Raw genomic sequence first — 19,056 nt, 5'->3', positions numbered from 1 at the left:
AATTGAAAATTTGAGCTCCAACTCATGCACGAGATGAATGGACAAATATTCGGCAATGCACGAGCTTCTGAGTTAAAGCTAAGCAGTCCAAAGCCCCATCACGATTAATCGATCTGTTCCATGCAAAATCACGTCAATATAACAAGCACACCGCGAGTCTACTCCTCCATAGGTATATTCCAATCTCAACCCCAGACCCCAGCCTTAATCCCCAAACCAAAGAAACAAGAATTTTCACACCCCTATCGCCCCTCGTTGCCTCGTACCTCTCCCGTAACCCCCGCTGCTATTTTATGCTGTGTAGCCTCGTGGCACTTTATACCATTGGAGGAGCATGCTCTGCAATGGCGGTCAGACGGAGGCTGAGAGTATGCATACATATTCCCAGGCCAGTCCGCGATGCACACGGATTGTACCTGCATTTTTGCGCCGCAGCCTGGGATATCCGGTTCGATATGCAATGAAATTGATATATTAGACATGTGTAACGAGAAGGAAGGGGTTGATTTGTCTATCTCGCTCGAAATTCTTGGAGATTTATGTTTGATGTCTGTTATCCGTTTTTATTTGACAGTCTGCTTCCCCTCGTTCTCTTCCCCACGAGGTCCAGCTACGCCACGCTTTTTGTGTGTCACACAAAGCATGGTGATCAATCCAGTCATATAACCTGGTATAAATTTGCAGAGTTCAGTTACAAAACGTCAGATACGAAATATTAACCCATCGATAGGACTAAACAATCACGGAACTCAACATACCATGCCTCAAATATACAAGACTACTGCTACGATGTCAGATTCCTCCAGCTGGGACGCCAAACCGCTACTATTGACTTGTGCATAAGCCGCCAATACTCGAAACAAAGCATCAAAATATTAACCGTCTTGGAATCTCACTCCAGCTAAAATGTCATTGGACAGAGAGCTCGACGCAGCTTATTCCCATGGATCCAGGATGGATGATCGTCCGGAACACAAGCGCCCGTCGCCACCACAAACGAACCAGTCATCACGATTGGGGCGTAAAGTCCCCTCAACTCGTCAAGTTTACACTATGGACACCACTAAAGTACCTGACATGCATTCGATACATCATCCAAGTACCCCATCGCAATGTCCACTTTGCTCCGACAGACTTCAAGCGTACAGTAGACTTGACTAGTCGACCCAGGTATGTGGTCCATGGGATGGATACTGATCGTCTGGTTATGCAAGGAGTGTACTGAGTAGCTTCACGTGTATAACAACATGCCTCTCGATACTAGCATCGAATACTGGAGCGAGAAGCCTTCCTGAGGCAAATATCTACTTACCTCCCTCCAATGCAAACCCGCTGACGACCCACGAATAATACTGTAGTCGAATACTTACACCACATAAAGGGCCAAGAACCCAAAGAAAGGGAACATCTACGAGTGCAACACCGTCAGCATCAACTCCACCCTTCAAGCTCCACAATTCCTTCAGACCATCATCCGGGAAGTCATCCGCGAGACGTCCAAGAAAGCCACAGCGCGGCAGACAAAACCCAAGAAGAGCGGGACGCATAGCAAAAAAACTAGCATCGACTAGCACGATCCCGCGCAACGGTTCAGCCGCGAGCTGTGACGCGAAGGAATCGCGACATCTCAAATGCAAAACTCAAGCAATAAACCCCCCTGTCCCTAATCCATGTCCGTGGGAACCACTAAGCCAGTGAGGCGTACGGATAAATTGGCCCTCGGCGACGTCTCCCTCGCCCAAACTTTCCGGGGGAGAGCTAGCCAGCTACATATGGTACTAAACAAATTAGGGAGATGGGCGAGATTCCTCCTTGAACTTCCTCGCCGAATCCCGACCGGGGAACAGCGCCACGCGCGGATTCATTCTTTGTTCGGGATCCAAGATCGCCACTTTTGCCTTTGGCCTTGCCCTCGAAGAGGGGGAACGAGCGGAGGCTACCAGTCCCAAAATTGGATCCGGCGGGGCGTTTTTTTGGCGTCAAAAATGGGGACGTTCTTTTTTAGGGCGTAGGCGGAAGAGCTTCCGGGATTCCAGTGACAAAGAATCGGGATCTGATGTCTGAGTTGTGGATTGCTGTTGGAACTTGGGACGTTGGTCCTGTCAAAGGGACGGCCCAGACGCAGACCCAGGGAAGTTGTTTGGTGCAGGTGCTTTAGGAGCTGTCAATAATATGTAGGGACTCCGTTCTCCAGACTATTTGCCCGTGGTCGAATAGTTAAGCAAATTGAGTGACTTTTAGAATAAGCTCTGTCAACTTGGCCGTTTGACACCTCGAGGAGATCTACCTCCCATACTGCACCTGAATTCTGGCAGCCAACGTGCCCATTGACATTCATTATTGTTCGCATCCGGAGGGTTGTTGCCCCTTTTAGGCAATCGGGAGTTGTGACTCCGGCACATCACAACTAAAGTAGAACGGCCTGCTTAGGGCATTATTGGCAATCAATAGTTCCAACGTCCGGCCTTGTGCGGTTACCGAAGAGAAGCGGGGTGCCACTGTGCCGCTATAATACCATTGAGTCCAGAACACTCGAAATCATTCGATGATCGTTCCCGGTTCATCAGGGGCAGGGGGGGGAGCTGAGGGGCAACAGGCATCGATTGGAGTCCTGCGACCAGTTTGCTGCCTTTTCCTAGCACGTGTTCACCACAGGCTGCGGGACTACGGTATGAACCTGGCCTTTCAAGCTCTTCCCTGTTGTGCCCCTGAACTGAAATGGCGTGGTGTGGGGAGTGGACCGGGCCTATCGGAAAAAGACGGTAGAAGGAAGAGAAAAAAAATGAATGATCGGGCTCCTCGGGGAACTCAATGTAGTCCACTGAAAATCGCGTTCATCAAGCGCAAGATGAACGACACAGCTCGAGAGCGATGATGCGAAAAGGCTGCCGCTGCTGTCATATCATGGAGAGAACGAACTCCTGGTCGCTGCGAATTCGATAGTTCCAACTCCCCGGCATAAGCCCCCGGAAACGCCCCCCCACCGTCTCCGCTGCACGGTCTTTGGGACGGGATGGGAGGCGCAACATGATAGGTCTTGGCCCATTTCTTATCACCGTCAAGGTGAAGTTCAGTACGGAGTAGTGCTTGAGAATTGTGCACTTGTGTGGGACGGGACATTGGAGAGAAAGGGGATCGTCGCCTCGTGCCCATGGATTTGATTAACGACGTGATAGAAGGGTGCGATCGCGTTGGTTCCTGGAATTGTTAGTTCGTATGGTTAATTCCTTTGGTTCAAAGAGCCATGGTCCATCATCTACGCCACCGTTCAGGGCGTTGATAACATGGAGAACTGAACAACCAGTAGTTTACTGGAGTTGAAGGGGGCAAGTTGCTGAAGAGGACCACGTGAAATACCAATTACCATACATTACCATACGCCCTTGTCTTTCCGTCTTTACAGTTGTTACACTCGTTACCATTTCTTACCATTTCTTACGATTCCGTCTGTACAGTTGATGGCATCGCACGATATCATCACTCTCAGTCTCCACGCCATCCTCCCGATCGCACCACCTCCACCACGGATTCGCCTGCTCTCTTTAGTTTGTCGCCACCTCCAGACAATCGGGACGATCATGTTGAGTGGCGAGTCGATCTATCTCTTACCTGCGTCAATGGTGGAGATTTCTGCGCATTCAATACTGCCGATTTGCCTTGCGAACTGCAGTACAGAAAAGTATACGTAGCACTGCCGGGGATTGTCGAGACACAGAACAATTGCATGAATGCGTCCTTTGTTGTACTTCGTGCTCCATCCAACACTTCGTTTACACTTCGCTTTCAACCGCACTATCTTATCGCAACCGAGCTCCATCAACACGACCCCTCCTCGACCCTCTTTTCCCTCCCGCTCATGCTCCTCCCCAATCGAGTCTGTTGTTCGAGCAACCATCAACACTTGGACTCAAGTGGGTGCGTGATGGCATCCCGAACCAGGAGTTCACTCGAGTGTGGGGCTACTGCATCGACGATCAAGTGGGCGCCGAGCTTCAAACCCATCACTTACGCCAGTCACAGAAGAGATGACGGCGGGGCTTGGCTTGATCGTGCCCCCTCTGACAACCAACAGAACGTGGTCCATTGTTGATCACTTCTATGCTGGGACATCGCGTGTTTTCATTTCCTTGACCCTTTCTCACCGGTTACTCTCGACAGTGACAAAGTGACAGAAATCCAACACGTACAGATAGGGCTAGGAGGAGAAGTTTTCCGTAGGCAAATCGTGATGCCAGAATTTGAAATCAACCACCGGCAGTCGGCATCAAAATGCAGGGTCGGATGCAGAATTCCCCGAACAAGTTCCTGGGAAGGTTTAAGGCCCGATTTTCTACACGTCGGGAATTCGATGCGGGTCCCATCACCACCTCCACAGCAGAGGGCTGATTGATTTACTCGATAGGGAATTGAATCTTACCAAAGATAGTCCCAAGGCCGATCACAAACCCAAGCCCCAACAGAATGAGCTGACATTCGTGACGAAAAACATGTCACAACCAATCTCAGACTCCAGCTCAGGAAACCACTTCCGAGATCAAGGGTATTATTCCCGGCGCCCGTGGGAAAAGCTGCGCATCACCCGTGTTCCTGCAGCATTGCGCCCGAGCGCACACATAAACCCGCAATCTCAGTAACTTAGAGTGAACACCCTTTGGCCTTGCACAGTACGGAATACTGCGGACTTGCTACGATTTGATAGCGGGATATTTCCAAGGCCTCACCACGCCCAAAGCTTATGGTTTCCGCTGTCTAAATGTCAAATCCTGCAGAGAGAAAGACCCTTCAGGGCGGGACCGGGTTCCCACCCTCGTGCAGAACAGACTATCGATGAGTGGAACACGGCCGACATGATCCTTCCCCTCGAAAGTCGAAACACACACCCCAATTTTTTCTCGCGGCCCCGGCGGGAAAATTTGGGTTCCAAACTACTGACGTACCTGACAAGCGGGCTCCATCTACGGAGGTCCATTTCAAAAGAAATGAGCAGCGCATTGACCACCACTTGTTTAAAATACTGTATGAACATCGTTTCCTACTATACCCTAAACATCTTCCCAATCACCCTGCTGCTTCTTCTCCCTGCCCTCTTTATATTCGTTTCCTCCTTCTAGCTCTATAATCTGCTTTATATGCCAAGGAATACGCTCAATCCACTGCTGAATCCTCTCCTGCGGTAGTTCTTGCCAAGCTGCCTTCCATGCACTAAACGCTTCCTGCCGGGTCTTCGGTGCTCCCTTACGTGTTGTTCTTCGCTTCATCCAAGGCCACGCAGGCTCAATTGCATTAAGATCAGGCGAATTAGGGCACCAGAGTAATCTTTGTACCTGTGCTGCATCAAAAACACGCTGTTGGATATGATGATTATGCGCTGGTGCTTTATCTTCTTGAACAAGCGTTCCCGGTCTTTCAATAGCACATTCTTGCGCGAATAGAAGCAATTTTGGTAGTAAGATAAGTCGTTGATATCGATACCAATCGATTCCACCTCTTTTTCCACGGCCTAATTTACCATTCTTTGCAGTAAACTTCCATGTAGGCTTCCTGCCACTAGGGTTTTGACGAAGATTTAGACGGCGTACGCCAGTCTCAATCTCCCACGCAGTACGTAGAGTAGGTTCAATCTCGTTGTTTAAACGTTCAATTTCCTTCTCAGCATCACGTTTTTCTTGCGCAGTCTCTGGAAGCCAACAGTGATAGGGCCCTTTCTTATCATAAGAAAAGCATCCCCAAAACATAAATTCAGAAGCGCCTTTCCATCGTTCGCGAATACAAGATCGTAAGAAACGCTCATCTTTAGTTCGCCAGATTCGATAACCTCCACGTCGGTGTAGAAGAATCACTGACGTTTCGTCAGAGAAAATAACGTTTTTCCAATCTTCTAAAGTCCAGGATTCGTGCGCAAGACACCAAGCAAGACGCTCAGCACGCATCTTCTTCGTCAATCCAGGCTTCCTCGTTGGCTTCGTCTTCCGAAAGCCAGCGTTCTTTAGCACACGATAGATCGTTGTACCGGAGATATTGATTCCTAGCTTGCTAAGATCACCAGCGATATCAGCGCAGGTCTTTTCCCGGCCGTATCGATCTAGGCGCACCTTTGATAGGATAATATCGACTGTAGAAGGATCTTGCTTGGTAGGCCTACCAGAACGAGGCTTATCTTCGACATACTGGTTATCAACCATCGTACGATGCGGATCGAATCCTCGCTTAATTGCTTCTGCATAGATTCGATTCACAGAAGGAACAGATAGATTGGTAAGAGCAGCGATCTCGGCAGCAGATTTAGGCGTATAGGCCTTCAAAGCAACTACCGTTGCGCGCCTAGCAATTGTAGACTGCTTTGCCATGTTACCGTGCTCATGTAGTAGGAGTAGTAGAAGAAGCAGAAATAGAAGGGTAGGGGAGATGTGTGTGTATGTGTGTGTGTGTGTGTGTATTCGCCTGGTAAAAGACTAGTGGTAAAATAATAGTGGTCAATGCGCTGCTCATTTCTTTTGAAATGGACCTCCGTACTAATATAGTATTGCAGGAGGCTCCAGTCTGTCGGGTTCGCATCGGAATGAAGATGAACAAGGGTGGCTGTCACAGAAACTCTCGAAAAAGCAATTGGTAAGGCGCCATCGCGAACTAGTACGCAATGCGCATACATACTGAGTTCAGATTTGAGCGAATTTCCCCATGAAAATGCATCATCGCATCTTTCCAGTGACTTGGTTTGGGTTGTAGATCTGTTCTGTTCTTCGGAGGGAGTCGTCGAGTATGTACGAGGAAAAGGAGCGGGAAGTATCTCCCGTCGCCAATCGCTTTGAACCACTGTGGCTTGATGGATTTTTTTGCTTAACAAAGGGTCTAGTTCGCTCGATCGGAAAGGTCGAGTGTTTGTTTTTTCTCTTCATGTTACCCCTTGACTTCGCGAAGATGTATATTCAGCCCGTCTTAGCACGTGTCTGTGTCAAGTTCCACCTCGTATGGTAGTCATGCTACTAGATACTGGTAATGACATCGTGGTTAGACTGTTGGAATGCCCCGTTCGTGTTGGTGACAACTATCGTAAAGCACAGCGTATTCCATACCTCCCGAGTGCTGCATACTTTTGTACTTCAATCTTAATGTTGATTGGTTACTTTGTGGCATCCTCGCTAGGTAAGACTAAGAGGGTCCTCAGATTATCGATTAAGCATAGATTCTATCAAGGGAATAGAGAATTGAAATAAACAGGATCAACTGTGATTGCAATAATGGACGTGCTGTCCATTCAGACAATCATGGCACATGTATCGCGAGTCGCGACTCCAATCAAAGCTCACGCGTGATTCTAGTCTTTCTGACTATTAATCTAGGTAGCTATGGAGTATATATCACGAGTCGCCCACTTCGATAATAAAGCTCACTCGTGATTCTGGTCTGTCGAACATCAATCCAGACAACCATAGTGTACGTTTTGCAAGTCGCGACTTCGATGTTTTCGTGGTTTCGCTGAGAGACTCCACTAAGACCATATAGACCGATAACATCGCCCATGAAGCATGTTTGGCCTAATGGTCCTCTTGTATTGCACCCAAGTCCTTTATACGCCCCCCTCGCCAGTTAGGGGAAAATGCATGGTTTTCGGGATAGTTGAATATGGACTCGGAGATACGACCAAAATAATCACGTTCCAACGTTTCAAGCATAATCAATTTATCGCCGGTTTGGAACGAGGAATAATGAGAAGTCTGCTTCCCCCGCTGATGGGTGAGGTCTAGGAGTACATGCTTGTAGAATGAATGAAAACGCCGCGGACAGTGTGATGATAGGCGTGATGCACAGTCAACATATAACGGTGCAATTATAGACCTCTTTTTTTTTTTGTAAGATCTAATTGGGGGTTCGGATAGTTAAATGTATACTCAGAGGAACGATCGAAGATCTGAACGTTTATACCCCGATATCTGCTGTTGATGTTATAAACCCCCATCCCTTGCGGGGACCATACTGTATAACAGCATCAAACTCCCACAAAATACAGCGACCACCAAGACGATTAACCGTACCCAATAAATACATTACTTACCTGGGATCTTTGAAGAACAAATGACTCATTTTGAGTTGGGGCCCTTTAATCCAATACTAGATCTCTTATGATAATGATATCGTGTGCCTTGCCATGGCATACCCCTCCCTCGACGCGTCGCGTCTGTCAAATTCCTCATGCCAGGAGCTAATCTCGAGACCTACTCCCACTGGAATGGGAAGAAAATCTTTTTAATAACGTGAATTGGATTGCCTTCAAACACGCGTTTGTTCTATATACGCCGCGACACGCTACCGCAACATCGCACTCGCACAAGCAAGAAAATCTACACCTTTCATTGAGGCAAGCCATATATCAACGGTAGGTTCTCCCTGTTAATACCACATTTGCAGAATACCTCTTTACTGACGCGTAGCGCAACAACCCACAGAAAACACAAACACATTCAAGATGAAGCTGACCGCCATCCTCGCCGCAATTTCTCTCTCCTCAATCGTCGTCGCGGCCCCTGTACCGACTGAATCGCGCCGAGGAATGATTCCCAAGCCAATGGATTTGATTGAGATGATGTATCCTCACTCAGGTATTCCAAGGCTTGCCGGGAAACTTGAGAAGGAATTGCATATCTGTACGTATCCCATGGAACGCAAAAGTTTGAACGGTATAGCTAACCAGCGTTTTAACAGAATACCACAAGGAGATGATGAAAGAAGCAAGGAACAAGGGATGTCCAGGTCCAAATGTGGACTCACTGTCTACCGACTTTTCTTTGATCAGCCGAATGGCCAGAAGAAAAATATATAGCATCTGGACTCTAGTGTCATTACGGTTCGCATCATGACGTTTCAAATGGAATTTAATGACAACGACCTATCAAAATGACTCTCAGAAACTAGATTATTTCGCTCTACCTTCTTTCGTAGCATTTGAATTCGCGTATCATCAACCATTGCTTGACTCGTCCGGTGTCTCCATCGAATTGAGGAGCATCCACCATCTCGACCTCCTCCAAAGTAGTAAAGTTGAGACTCCTGTAAAACGGAAGGTTTTTCTCACTGGAACACTCAATAAGAATTGGTGCCTGGTCAACATAATCAAAGACGGCTTTCATAGCGAGCTTTCCAATTCCCTTCCCCTGTAGTGACGGATGAACTGCAACCATTTCGAGATGCCAAGCTTCGGGATTTTCTTTTAGAAGGCGATGAATACCGACCTTTTGGCACCTGTGAAATTCTTTAATTCTCTAAAAGGAATCAGTTGGGCCTTTCAACATAATCATCACATGTGAACGTACGCTTTCAGGGAGTTGGAGGTCCATCGGATGCCAAAGCTCATCTATGTATAACTTCAGTGTCCTCCAAAGGCCAACGATTGTCCATCGTTGTTTGGATTTGGGTGGCGTGAGAAAAATTACAGCAGCGGGGAAATCATCTCCTTCAGTCTCTCCAAGAATGTGAGACTTTTTATATGGCGGCTGAGACTCCAGGACGACTCCGGATACCTTATGCCACTGGATATAACGAGAATAAAACCGGCGGACGGCTGGACCATTTTTCTCGGCCGTTGATGTAAGAGGACGAAACCAGGAATTGACCGGATCATTGGCAAATGCCCCAGCAAGAGTCGTCACTGCTAAGCCAAGTAAGGTTTTATGTGAAGAGTAAGAAACAAAATAATAAGCATCCTTCTTGGGGGCGGGAATCTTGAGCTGCATACCTTCCTTGACGAGCCCTAATCGAAGAGGTTTTGCTGGCGACATGGCTCTGTTATTGCTGCACTGTATTGATCGAGCTTGGAACTCTTGTACTTTCTGTTATTTGTTTTGAGAGTTGATGGTAGTTGTTGGACTATCTGCTTGAGACTTCAATGGTGAGTTGATTTGCGCTATATACCCCGGCGAGCCTTGCGGCCAAACCCCCTTTGGAAGGCGGGACCACTAGCTGAGACTAATTTATTGAGTTGCCTTGACACTTGGCGTTAATGCGAGCATATATCATACAAGATGACACAAATGGCGAGCTGAACGAAGGTCTTTTCGTAAACAATCAGAATTGCATTATGCTCTCACCCCTCGAATAATAATAAAACACAAAGTACCCATCGCTAAAACATACCCTCCATATCCAGATCCAGGAACTCCGGATTACCCACCGCCATATCCGCGGCGTTAAGCACATCATCAATCGCATCCATTCCCGTGACACTAGAATCAAGTCCAATATCCTGGCCAACAACACCATCCATACCTGCCGCCGCAGCTGCAGTAGCCTTATCAAGCATTTGGTCGATGTTTGCAGGGTCGTCATGACCAACGCCAGTACCGCTGACGCCCGTCGCGTCAAGGTTCATGCGATCCTGGCCACCGACGCCGAGCTCCATATTCTGAATGATATTGCTGACGTCGATATTGGAGACCCGCGATGGCGGGGCAGCGAGGAGGCTGACGCGGCGCCAGAGGCGGACAATAACCTCGGCACGAAGGGGTTCCTTCTCGGAGATTTTGGGCACATTCTGGTGTTGGAGTGAGAGGGCATCGCGGAGGGTTAGTATGGCACAGCGTGGCAGGGATTCTTTGCTCTGATCGACGGGGTGGCAGCTGTTTTGGTCGACAGCGAAAGATTCAGGCATCGGGGCGCAAATCATAGTCGCCGCGATGTCCAAGGCAAGATCACCGCTGCCGGCTTCGGTCTGCTGTTTTAGTTCGTCGATCAGAGCACCCAGCACGCGTGCAGAGCCGAGAATGCGGATTCCGGCGAGCAGCTGGCGATGGGTGTAGGACTGCGGTTGAAGGGAGATTCCCGAGCTTGCACTCCACAACGTGAGAGACTGGAGAGTCCCGCGGATACTGCCCAGGAAACCACCGGCTGCAGGGGCGGCCCAAACTTCGAGTTCGGAGCGAAGGCAACTACCAACGCGTCGGAAGGAGAGGTATGGATCTAGGGCATCGAGAATTGGTTTGATGTCAGAGATCTTATCAATGTTCTGCCGAGCTTGGTGTCTTGTCCGGACGTCTTTCAGTTGTTCCTCTAATGGGCGAGCAGTGATGTGCAGGACGGTTTTGTGAATGGCTTGTGCTTCGCCGGATATGGAACTGGGCTTGATGAGGGAGTAAAGAGTCTTTAGAGGAATTTCGGGCTCGGTTTCGGACTGCCAGATGTGGTTGCCGAGCCAAGTAAGCGCCACAACGAGAGACGGGAGCAAAAAGGGCTCAAGCAGATCTAGTTGTGTGTTAGAAGTAATGGTGTAGAAAGGAGTCAGGTACTCAACTCACATTCAAATCCACCTTTGAGCGTCTCAAAGTCCATCTTTCCTGATTCACAGGCTCCAAGACTCTGATCAAACAAAGTCGCGACAAGCATATAGAACTCCTGTGGGCTACACGTCGACATGGTCTCTTCATTGATACCCTCGGCAATGAACAAAGCCCCGATCCACGAGCCAAGATCCTTGTTCTGTTTCTCACTCAGCTCGGTAAGCTTCTGACTGCAAGAGCCCCGGTCTAGCAGTTTCAACAAAAACGAGTCATTGCTCGTGATCCCCATGTCGGCGGGGCTCAGGTCATACCGGTACTTGAACACAAGTACCAGTAGAAGGATACTGCCGAATTCATCGTAGACGGGCTGGTTCTCGCCTTGGTCTTCGTCCCATCGCCAGGAATCCAGCAAAGCGCAAAGAGGCTGCAGAACCTGCTTTGCGGTCCGGAACATAAGGATGACATCCAGGGTTTGGGGACGTCGAGAAAGGGAATTGCAGATGTTCTTCAGAGTCATCGTCTCTTTTTGATTGCAGAGATTGAACATGACCTAAAAAGGCCAATTAGCCGGGAAATGACGGGAAAGTAAAGTAAAAGGAACAAACCTCAGTGATAGCACCGACAATGGCACCTGCATTGCCCTCCATTGACTCGATCTCACCAATCAACTGCTCGGCACGCTCGGGGCGGCTGTTGATTTGCGAGACAAGATCGTCCTTCTGGTAAGGACCGCCCACCGGTACGGTCTGCATAGGGTTTTCCCCTAGCAGGCGCTCGATGCTAGACTCCTGGATGAGTCTGTGAGATGCACAAGCGAATAGGAACTCCTGTCGGGCATCGGAGAGAATGCTACTCCCCTGCATGGAGAACATTTGAGAGAAAGAGGGGAAAGAGTTTGGGTCAAGCCGGTTGAGTGCCTGGGTGATGTACATCTCCATGGGAATCGGCACCATGGATGCTGCCGTCATCGCGGCGAAGAACGCCGGAAGCTTGTTGACCAAGAACGTCCGGAACAGGAACATGGTCCGGCTGGACTCGTTGCGGTGGACGCCATTGGATAGGACGTCAAAGGCGGCCGTTGTGATCTCCACCACAAGGACTTCTTGGTGGCCCTGAAGGAAGATGGGTTAGGACGGGGTATATTCCTTGACGAGAATAGACTGAGGGGAAAGAGGGGAGTAAAAGACTCACCTCATAGCGGTTAGTGAGGTAATTGATCAACATCGAGTCATCAATCAACGGACGTCCAACAAGCTGAGAGTGAATCAGTATCAAGGTCGACACATGGGGTCAACATATCATACCATGGAATTGAGGTACACATAGAGACCAGCTCTAGTGTTGATCACCGGTCCATCCATCACCGAAGCCTCAAACTGGAGGGCATTCACATTCATACCCTCGATGGTCGGATGGTCCAACTGCTTGGAGGGTTGCTCTCCATACAGATTGAACTCCTTCTGCAGCGTGTCCAGCCTATGCCGAAGAGGCAGGGACACGTCGACACACAAAGGTAGGTATGAGATGAGAGCCTGACCCAGCTTGGTTTTAAGTTCTATCAGAGCTGTCAGCACCGACGAAATTGCACTTCAAACTGTTATATGAATGAGGGCGGCATACCTTGCTGATAGTCGCTGGATAGTGTTTCCAGACCCTTCGATGTGCCGGACAAAGCCGCAAGCAAGATACCAAGCGACTCAAACAAGGAGACAGCGTCAGGGGAGCTCATCAGGCCGCCAGTTTGCTGCGAGAGACCGTGATTGTGCCATTCAACAAAGGCCACAATCCAGTCCACTGTCGCATCATAAAGCTCTGCCGCCTCTGCAATTCGCCTTGGGATTGCTCCAGTTGAGATGGAGAGCATGACATCCTGGATGACCTTGATGTCCGTCATAAGAGTCGACATGTTTGGCTTGGAATGCGATTTCTGGCGAATAGATGAATGCGCCAACAGTCTTCTCAATGCTGACGCCGCCTTCACCTGGCCGACCTTGCATAGCCCATCGACGTAGACTGGCAGGAGCGGGTCCCAGGCGATGCTGGATGCGGCACGGGCCTCGAGGAGTAGATCAAGGAGGTCATTTTCTTTCAATGGTGATCGGTTCTGCATCAATTTTGATAGATCCTTGAACTCATCCACGTCTACGCGATGTGCCAGACATCGCTGGACGAAGGTTCTCCACTGATCAGGGGATGCCGTATCTGACAACATTTTGAAGAGTCAATGGGCATAACAAGGATGAGAACCCGAAGCTCAGGTCATATAGTTGGAGATTCCAATCATGTAGCCATTCCGTGCAATGCTGCCTTGATGTGAATGCAGTCCATCCCCAATTGGGTGGAGGGATGATCGGGTCTGTTTGGCCGGGGTCACGTGGCGGCCATTGTTGGGTGGGTCACGTGGGTGACTGCCATAGGCAGCGGCCACGAACCAAAGAACCTCAACCGACTCACACTTTGTGATTGTGGCCTGGACATATGTCCTTCTTGTCAGGTTTCCATAAAAGCGGAGGTTCATTAATGTAAACCATGCAATGATTCTGACTGCGGCAAGGATGACCTGGGCCAAAATCAGTTTGCTGTTGGTGCCTCAGGCCAAAAAGCCAGACTTTCGCCAGTTCACAGACTCACCACTGAAAGTGCCTGGTGATATGGTAGAGAATAAAATACTGTATTAACTGCGCTTTGAGATCAGGATCCAGCACCAGCCGTTGAAGTGTGACAAACTCTTCCAGGACAGCCTAAGGCGGCATTTTTCATTCAGTCAGAGTATGGTGATTGCACAATGCGGTCATATGTTCCTTGCAAACAAAGATATAAACAGCTCAGTACTTCCCCCGTCTCCTTCCTCTCTGTATATCTCTCCTGTTTGCCTTATCAGCTATATTGCCCAATAATTACATGACCCAGGCCTATTTGATCCCCCAGACCCTCAATAGACGTGGCTTTCTACACATCTCTCAATCCATACTTCTTCATCTTCTCCAGTCATTCCCCATCAACATCTCCAACAGCCAGATGACGGGTTCCTCACTCTACTTCTTCATCTTCTCGGAGAACCTTTCCGGGCCCAGAAGTCTTCGACTTCCACTGTCTGAGTTTATCACCAGGTGCTAGAGCTGTTACTCTTCCTATATACCATTCTCCTGGCGTAAGACCTTGGAGAAGAAACTTGCCGAATCTCCTGCGGATATCGAACGTGGGCTTTTCTTCAACATGGCCTATCACCGGATACTGAACCCGTGGCCCGAAGATCTTATCACGGGTCTCCGTATGACACCCATGTCCCAAATTACTGCTTCGTATCTCGCTGACCGTTTGCACTTATGTATGCAGAAAATAGCCATTCACTGTGGCATCCTTCTACGACGCGAGTCGTTCAGCCCATGGCGTTGCCGGTGGCCTGGTATTTCATGCGATACCCCGTATTCAAAGATTCCACGATGACTCGCGTTTTCTTGGAACCTCGCTTTTGAAGATCCATAAACAAGGGCAGACCTGTCGTGTCAATGGAGTGGAGTCTCTAAATACTGCTCTCAGAATGAACAACATCCACAACCGTGAACCTACCCTAATATTTCACCCAGGATACGATATACCATGAGCTACTCCGAACAGTTTATGCTCGTGCTTGTTGCATAGCACCCCGAAAAATCTTGTTCCTTCTTCTCTCATCAATCCAAACGACCAATCGTCTTTTTGTCGACCCTGCCGATCAACGCAGAGAGCAGTCTGCACGCCGAGACTAAGATTGCCAGCTCGGAAGATATCGAAGAGTCGAACACGAGTATCTTCTGAGCTCGGAGGTGTAGGTACCAACCTCATCAATTTCTCCATACGTGACGCGCACCGGAATGACCTACCGGCCCACCCCTGATCGTCGCGATCTGGAAAGTGACCTACGCTGCTTGCGTACCTGCTTTCGCTTCCCTTGGCTTCAAATTCCTTTCAGTGTCTTCTCAGTGTGCTTTTTCGCCTCCCCTACCTCATGGGACTGACCCAGATGGAACTACAGAGACCTCCCCGCCTAAGGATACTTCTATCACAACCAGCCTTTGAGAATTTGGCAATTTCTCGACCTTACATCTGAGGAGTAGACGCGGTTCACTGACTCAACAGCATACCCTGAGGAAGTAGCTCTTAACAACTACGAGCTGGGAACATCGTGCGACTGCGAGACTACATTGCGGCTTGTTAAGGCTGTCTGCTTGATTCCAAGGCCACCTATGACAACCTTTCTCTCTGCTTTCTGTTTCCCCTTCTTGATACACGAAAAAGCACTTTTTCGAGGCGCCATTTCCAATCCACATCTTTAAAGGGGGTAGTGAATATACGAGACTTCAGAACCCCCGTACGGAAGACGCAACAGGACGAACCACAGCCATCCTGATAGACGACAACGGTCACTTTGAGGACATCCATCAGCCCTGTATCCGATATTTCGGGTCTTGGAATTTGAATATCGTCGACTCCATCATGACAGTGAAAAAAGGGCTGGCGGATGGCGTCGCTTCAGCGGGTCCAGGGATAGGGACCCCAACACAAGTTGTATCTATGGTATTTTCATTTTCTGACCACCCACTGCTTTCAGCAAAAGCGTGTGGGTGGTCAGTCAAGGTACAGATACCGCCATCTACGAAGACGATATTTCTGGAAAGATTTCGAGTTATACAACCAGTATTGCGAGAAAAGCAAGCTGCCAGCCAGCTGAGTGGGTAGTCACTAGACATTCTCAGACGTCGTCCCGAAGCTGAAGAGCGAAACGAACGTGTTCTGGCTTCAGGTGGATCCAGGGATATAGACCCCAGCAGGGGTGTGCTGCAATGTTTGGGACCAGTATTTCTGGAAAGATTCTGAACTACATGAACTAGTGTTGCAAGCAAAACAAGCTGCAGGCAAGTTAAGTGGCCATTGGAAGTTCTCCGACCTCGCCTCGAAGCTGAAGAGTGAAAGGAACGTGTTCTCGCTTCAGGTGGGATCCAGGGATATGGACCCCAGCACAGGGTGTACTGCAATATTTGGGGGCAATGCTTCTGTAAAGATTTTGAGCTACATACATCAGTCTAGCAAACAAAGCAAGCCGCAGGCAAGATAAGTGGCCACTAGAAATCCTCAAGACGTCGTTCCGAGGCTGAAGGGTGTTCTCCGCTTAGCCCCGGGAAAAGCACTTAGCCGACGATCTCCATAGAATCTCTCTACTGGTGTACATACTCAAATTACTTAACTTACTTTGTAGAAGAAGAGAATGCTTTTAATAGATCATTGAATTTCATTATCATCATGACGATCCCAAAACAGCGCTGCTCAAGTGGGAATATCAGGGAAGTAGAAAAGAAAAGAAGAAAAAACCAGCGCCTCTATCCATAAGGGTTACCCGCTCGACATCAAAAAGGGAAATAAGTAAAAACGTGGGGGGAATGCATAACTACAAGTCAAGCCAAGCCTGCCCTGACAATGACGATGCAGTCTTTTTTATACCCCATTCAAATATGGGGTAGTGAAAAAAGAAGATCAAGGTGAACTGATTTACCACCAGTCACCGTGGTCCTTCATAGCCTCAGCGACCTTGGTGAAACCGGCAATGTTGGAACCAGCGACCAGGGAAGGCAGGGTGCCCTCCTTGGGGGTGACGTACTCCTGAGCAGTGCTGAGACCGTTCTTGAAGCAGTCCTCCATGATACCCTTAAGACGGTTGTCAACCTCCTCAGAGGTCCAGCTAACGCGGGAAGAGTTCTGGGCCATCTCGAGACCAGAAACGGCGACACCACCGGCGTTGGCGGCCTTACCGGGGGCGTACCAGATAGCAGCAGCGCCGGCGTTAGCCTCACGGTGAGCCTCGAAGACATCGATAGCGTCCTGGGTGGAACCCATGTTGGAGCCCTCGGCGATGAACTTGCAGCCAGCCTCGATCAGGGCCTTGGCCTCGTCGCCGGAGACCTCGTTCTGGGTGGCGGAGGGGAGGGCGACGTCGATGCGGCCGGTGATGTTGGTCCAGGGGCGGGCGCCGGGGATGTACTTGAACTTGGAAGCGAAGGCCTCGGTGGAAGCGAGCTCGGAGATCTGCTTGCGCTCGACCTTGATAGCGGCGATAGCATTGATCTCCTCGGGGGTGAAAGAGCCCTCCTCGCCGTTGAGGACGAGAGCACCCTGGGAGTCGGAGAGGGAGATGACGGAACCGCCGAGCTCGATGACCTTGAGGGCGGCGTACTGGGCGACGTTACCGGAGCCGGAGATGGCGACGCGCTTGCCGGCGAAGGAATCCTTACCACCGGAGGCGTACTTGATCATGTGCTCGGTGTAGTAGACGACACCGTAACCGGTGGCCTCGGGACGGATGAGCGAACCACCCCAGCTGCCGCCCTTACCGGTGAGAACACCCTCCCACTGGTTGCGGATCTTCTTGTACTGGCCGAACATGAAGCCGATCTCGCGACCGGTGACACCAATGTCACCGGCGGGGACGTCGGTGTCGGCACCGATGTGCTTGCACAGCTCGGTCATGAAGGCGACGCAGAAGCGGCGGATCTCGTTGTCGGACTTGCCCTTGGGGTCGAAGTCGGAACCACCCTTACCACCACCCATGTTCAGGCCGGTGAGGGCATTCTTGAAGATCTGCTCGAAGCCGAGGAACTTGAGGATGGACAAGTTGACGGAAGGGTGGAAACGGAGACCACCCTTGTAGGGGCCGAGGGCGGAGTTGAACTGGACGCGGAAACCGCGGTTGATCTGGACCTGTAGAGAGGAAAAAGCAATGTTAGTCGATGGTTTATCTTGGCTGTCGAAATTGAGGCAATTCTTACCTGACCCTTGTCATCCTCCCAGACAACGCGGAACTGAATAACGCGCTCGGGAACGGAGACAACCTGGAGAGCCTTGCGGTACTCGGGCTTCTTCTGGAAGAGAGTGGAGTTCTCGAGGGTGGAAGCAAGCTCTGTTCGGGATTGAAAATGATTAGCTGAGCCGTTTCCCGAAGGACCACATGCCGAGGATGCCGATGCCAAAAAAAAAGATTTGGGGGAAGAGATGGAGGGGTAGTGAGGGGCAAATTGTGATCTTGTCCATTGACTTGTACATAGTACAGAGATGGAGAGAAAGGATTGAGTGTGAATAAATTCAAGAATCGACAATATTGCACGTACCCTTGTAGGCCTGCTCGAACTCGGGCTCGGAGGGGAGGTTCTGGGCGGTCATTGTGGCGGGTTTAGATGGTGGATGCTCTTAGGTTCAGCCTGGGGTATAGAGGAATTAAGGTTGAAGGTAAGACTGAAGACCAGATGAGAGCTTGGAGAGATGAAAGAGAGAAGTAAAAGAAGGACGTTGGTCGAGGGGTATGGGGGGAATGTTATATACAGCGGGGGGAGGGAGGGAAATGGATGAATGGATGAATGCCGGAGTCGGACGAGAAGCCCGACCGGACAAGGTGGACGGGGAAAAAGGAAACAGAGACTACGGAGTACAGTAGTTAGAGTAGTACTACACTACAGTATAGAGTAGAGCATAGAGTGGATGGTTAACCTGTCACTCTGTAGAGTTCCAACTCTTCCGTGGGAACAAGGGCCGAAGTTCGGGGATCCACTCAGGCCAAACGGGCCCATTTTATCTTATCCTTTAAGGTCACAGATTGCTTATCTACGGTGGCGGGGGTAGTCACTCAGTCACTCCAGGTGTCTACCAAACTGCTAATGTAATTCAAAGAGTAAGGCTCTAACCCTCTGTTCCGTGTTATATTCGTGACTCGAATATTTGATCGGGTGCTGCGGTGGTCTTTCTGGCCTGTTCATTGGTGGAT

General features: G+C 49.7%; 5 protein-coding genes across 5 annotated transcripts; 2 read left to right on the top strand and 3 right to left on the bottom strand.

Moving 5' to 3' along the window:
* Nucleotides 1-943: 943 nt before the first annotated feature.
* N7473_013035 (uncharacterized protein) lies at nucleotides 944-1,571 on the top strand (the record flags this gene model as incomplete). Its single annotated transcript, XM_057158974.1, has 2 exons — nucleotides 944-1,170; nucleotides 1,382-1,571. The coding sequence occupies 2 exons, from the start codon at nucleotides 944-946 to the stop codon at nucleotides 1,569-1,571; spliced, it is 417 nt and encodes a 138-aa protein (XP_057002928.1).
* Nucleotides 1,572-8,464: 6,893 nt separating this feature from the next.
* On the top strand, nucleotides 8,465-8,697 carry N7473_013034 (uncharacterized protein; the record flags this gene model as incomplete). Its single annotated transcript, XM_057158973.1, has 2 exons — nucleotides 8,465-8,642; nucleotides 8,690-8,697. The coding sequence occupies 2 exons, from the start codon at nucleotides 8,465-8,467 to the stop codon at nucleotides 8,695-8,697; spliced, it is 186 nt and encodes a 61-aa protein (XP_057002927.1).
* Nucleotides 8,698-8,921: 224 nt separating this feature from the next.
* Nucleotides 8,922-9,349, bottom strand: N7473_013033 (uncharacterized protein; the record flags this gene model as incomplete). The annotated part of the gene is made up of 2 exons (XM_057158972.1): nucleotides 8,922-9,237; nucleotides 9,309-9,349. The coding sequence occupies 2 exons, from the start codon at nucleotides 9,347-9,349 to the stop codon at nucleotides 8,922-8,924; spliced, it is 357 nt and encodes a 118-aa protein (XP_057002926.1).
* A 768-nt stretch (nucleotides 9,350-10,117) lies between these two features.
* On the bottom strand, nucleotides 10,118-13,479 carry nut1 (putative RNA polymerase II mediator complex subunit Nut1; the record flags this gene model as incomplete). Its single annotated transcript, XM_057158971.1, has 6 exons — nucleotides 10,118-11,232; nucleotides 11,286-11,817; nucleotides 11,873-12,379; nucleotides 12,459-12,521; nucleotides 12,572-12,822; nucleotides 12,888-13,479. 6 exons carry the CDS (start codon nucleotides 13,477-13,479, stop codon nucleotides 10,118-10,120), a joined length of 3,060 nt encoding a protein of 1,019 aa, XP_057002925.1.
* Nucleotides 13,480-16,793: 3,314 nt separating this feature from the next.
* N7473_013031 (glutamate dehydrogenase) lies at nucleotides 16,794-18,458 on the bottom strand (the record flags this gene model as incomplete). The annotated part of the gene is made up of 3 exons (XM_057158970.1): nucleotides 16,794-17,999; nucleotides 18,068-18,198; nucleotides 18,407-18,458. 3 exons carry the CDS (start codon nucleotides 18,456-18,458, stop codon nucleotides 16,794-16,796), a joined length of 1,389 nt encoding a protein of 462 aa, XP_057002924.1.
* Between the last annotated feature and the right edge of the window lie 598 nt (nucleotides 18,459-19,056).

The sequence above is a fragment of the Penicillium subrubescens genome (genome assembly GCF_028828155.1).
Source record: "Penicillium subrubescens strain IBT 31985 chromosome Unknown utg000011l_segment0_segment0, whole genome shotgun sequence".
NCBI lineage: Eukaryota > Fungi > Ascomycota > Eurotiomycetes > Eurotiales > Aspergillaceae > Penicillium > Penicillium subrubescens.
Note: the sequence above shows the minus strand (reverse complement) of the source record. Positions and strands in the feature narration are given on the sequence as shown.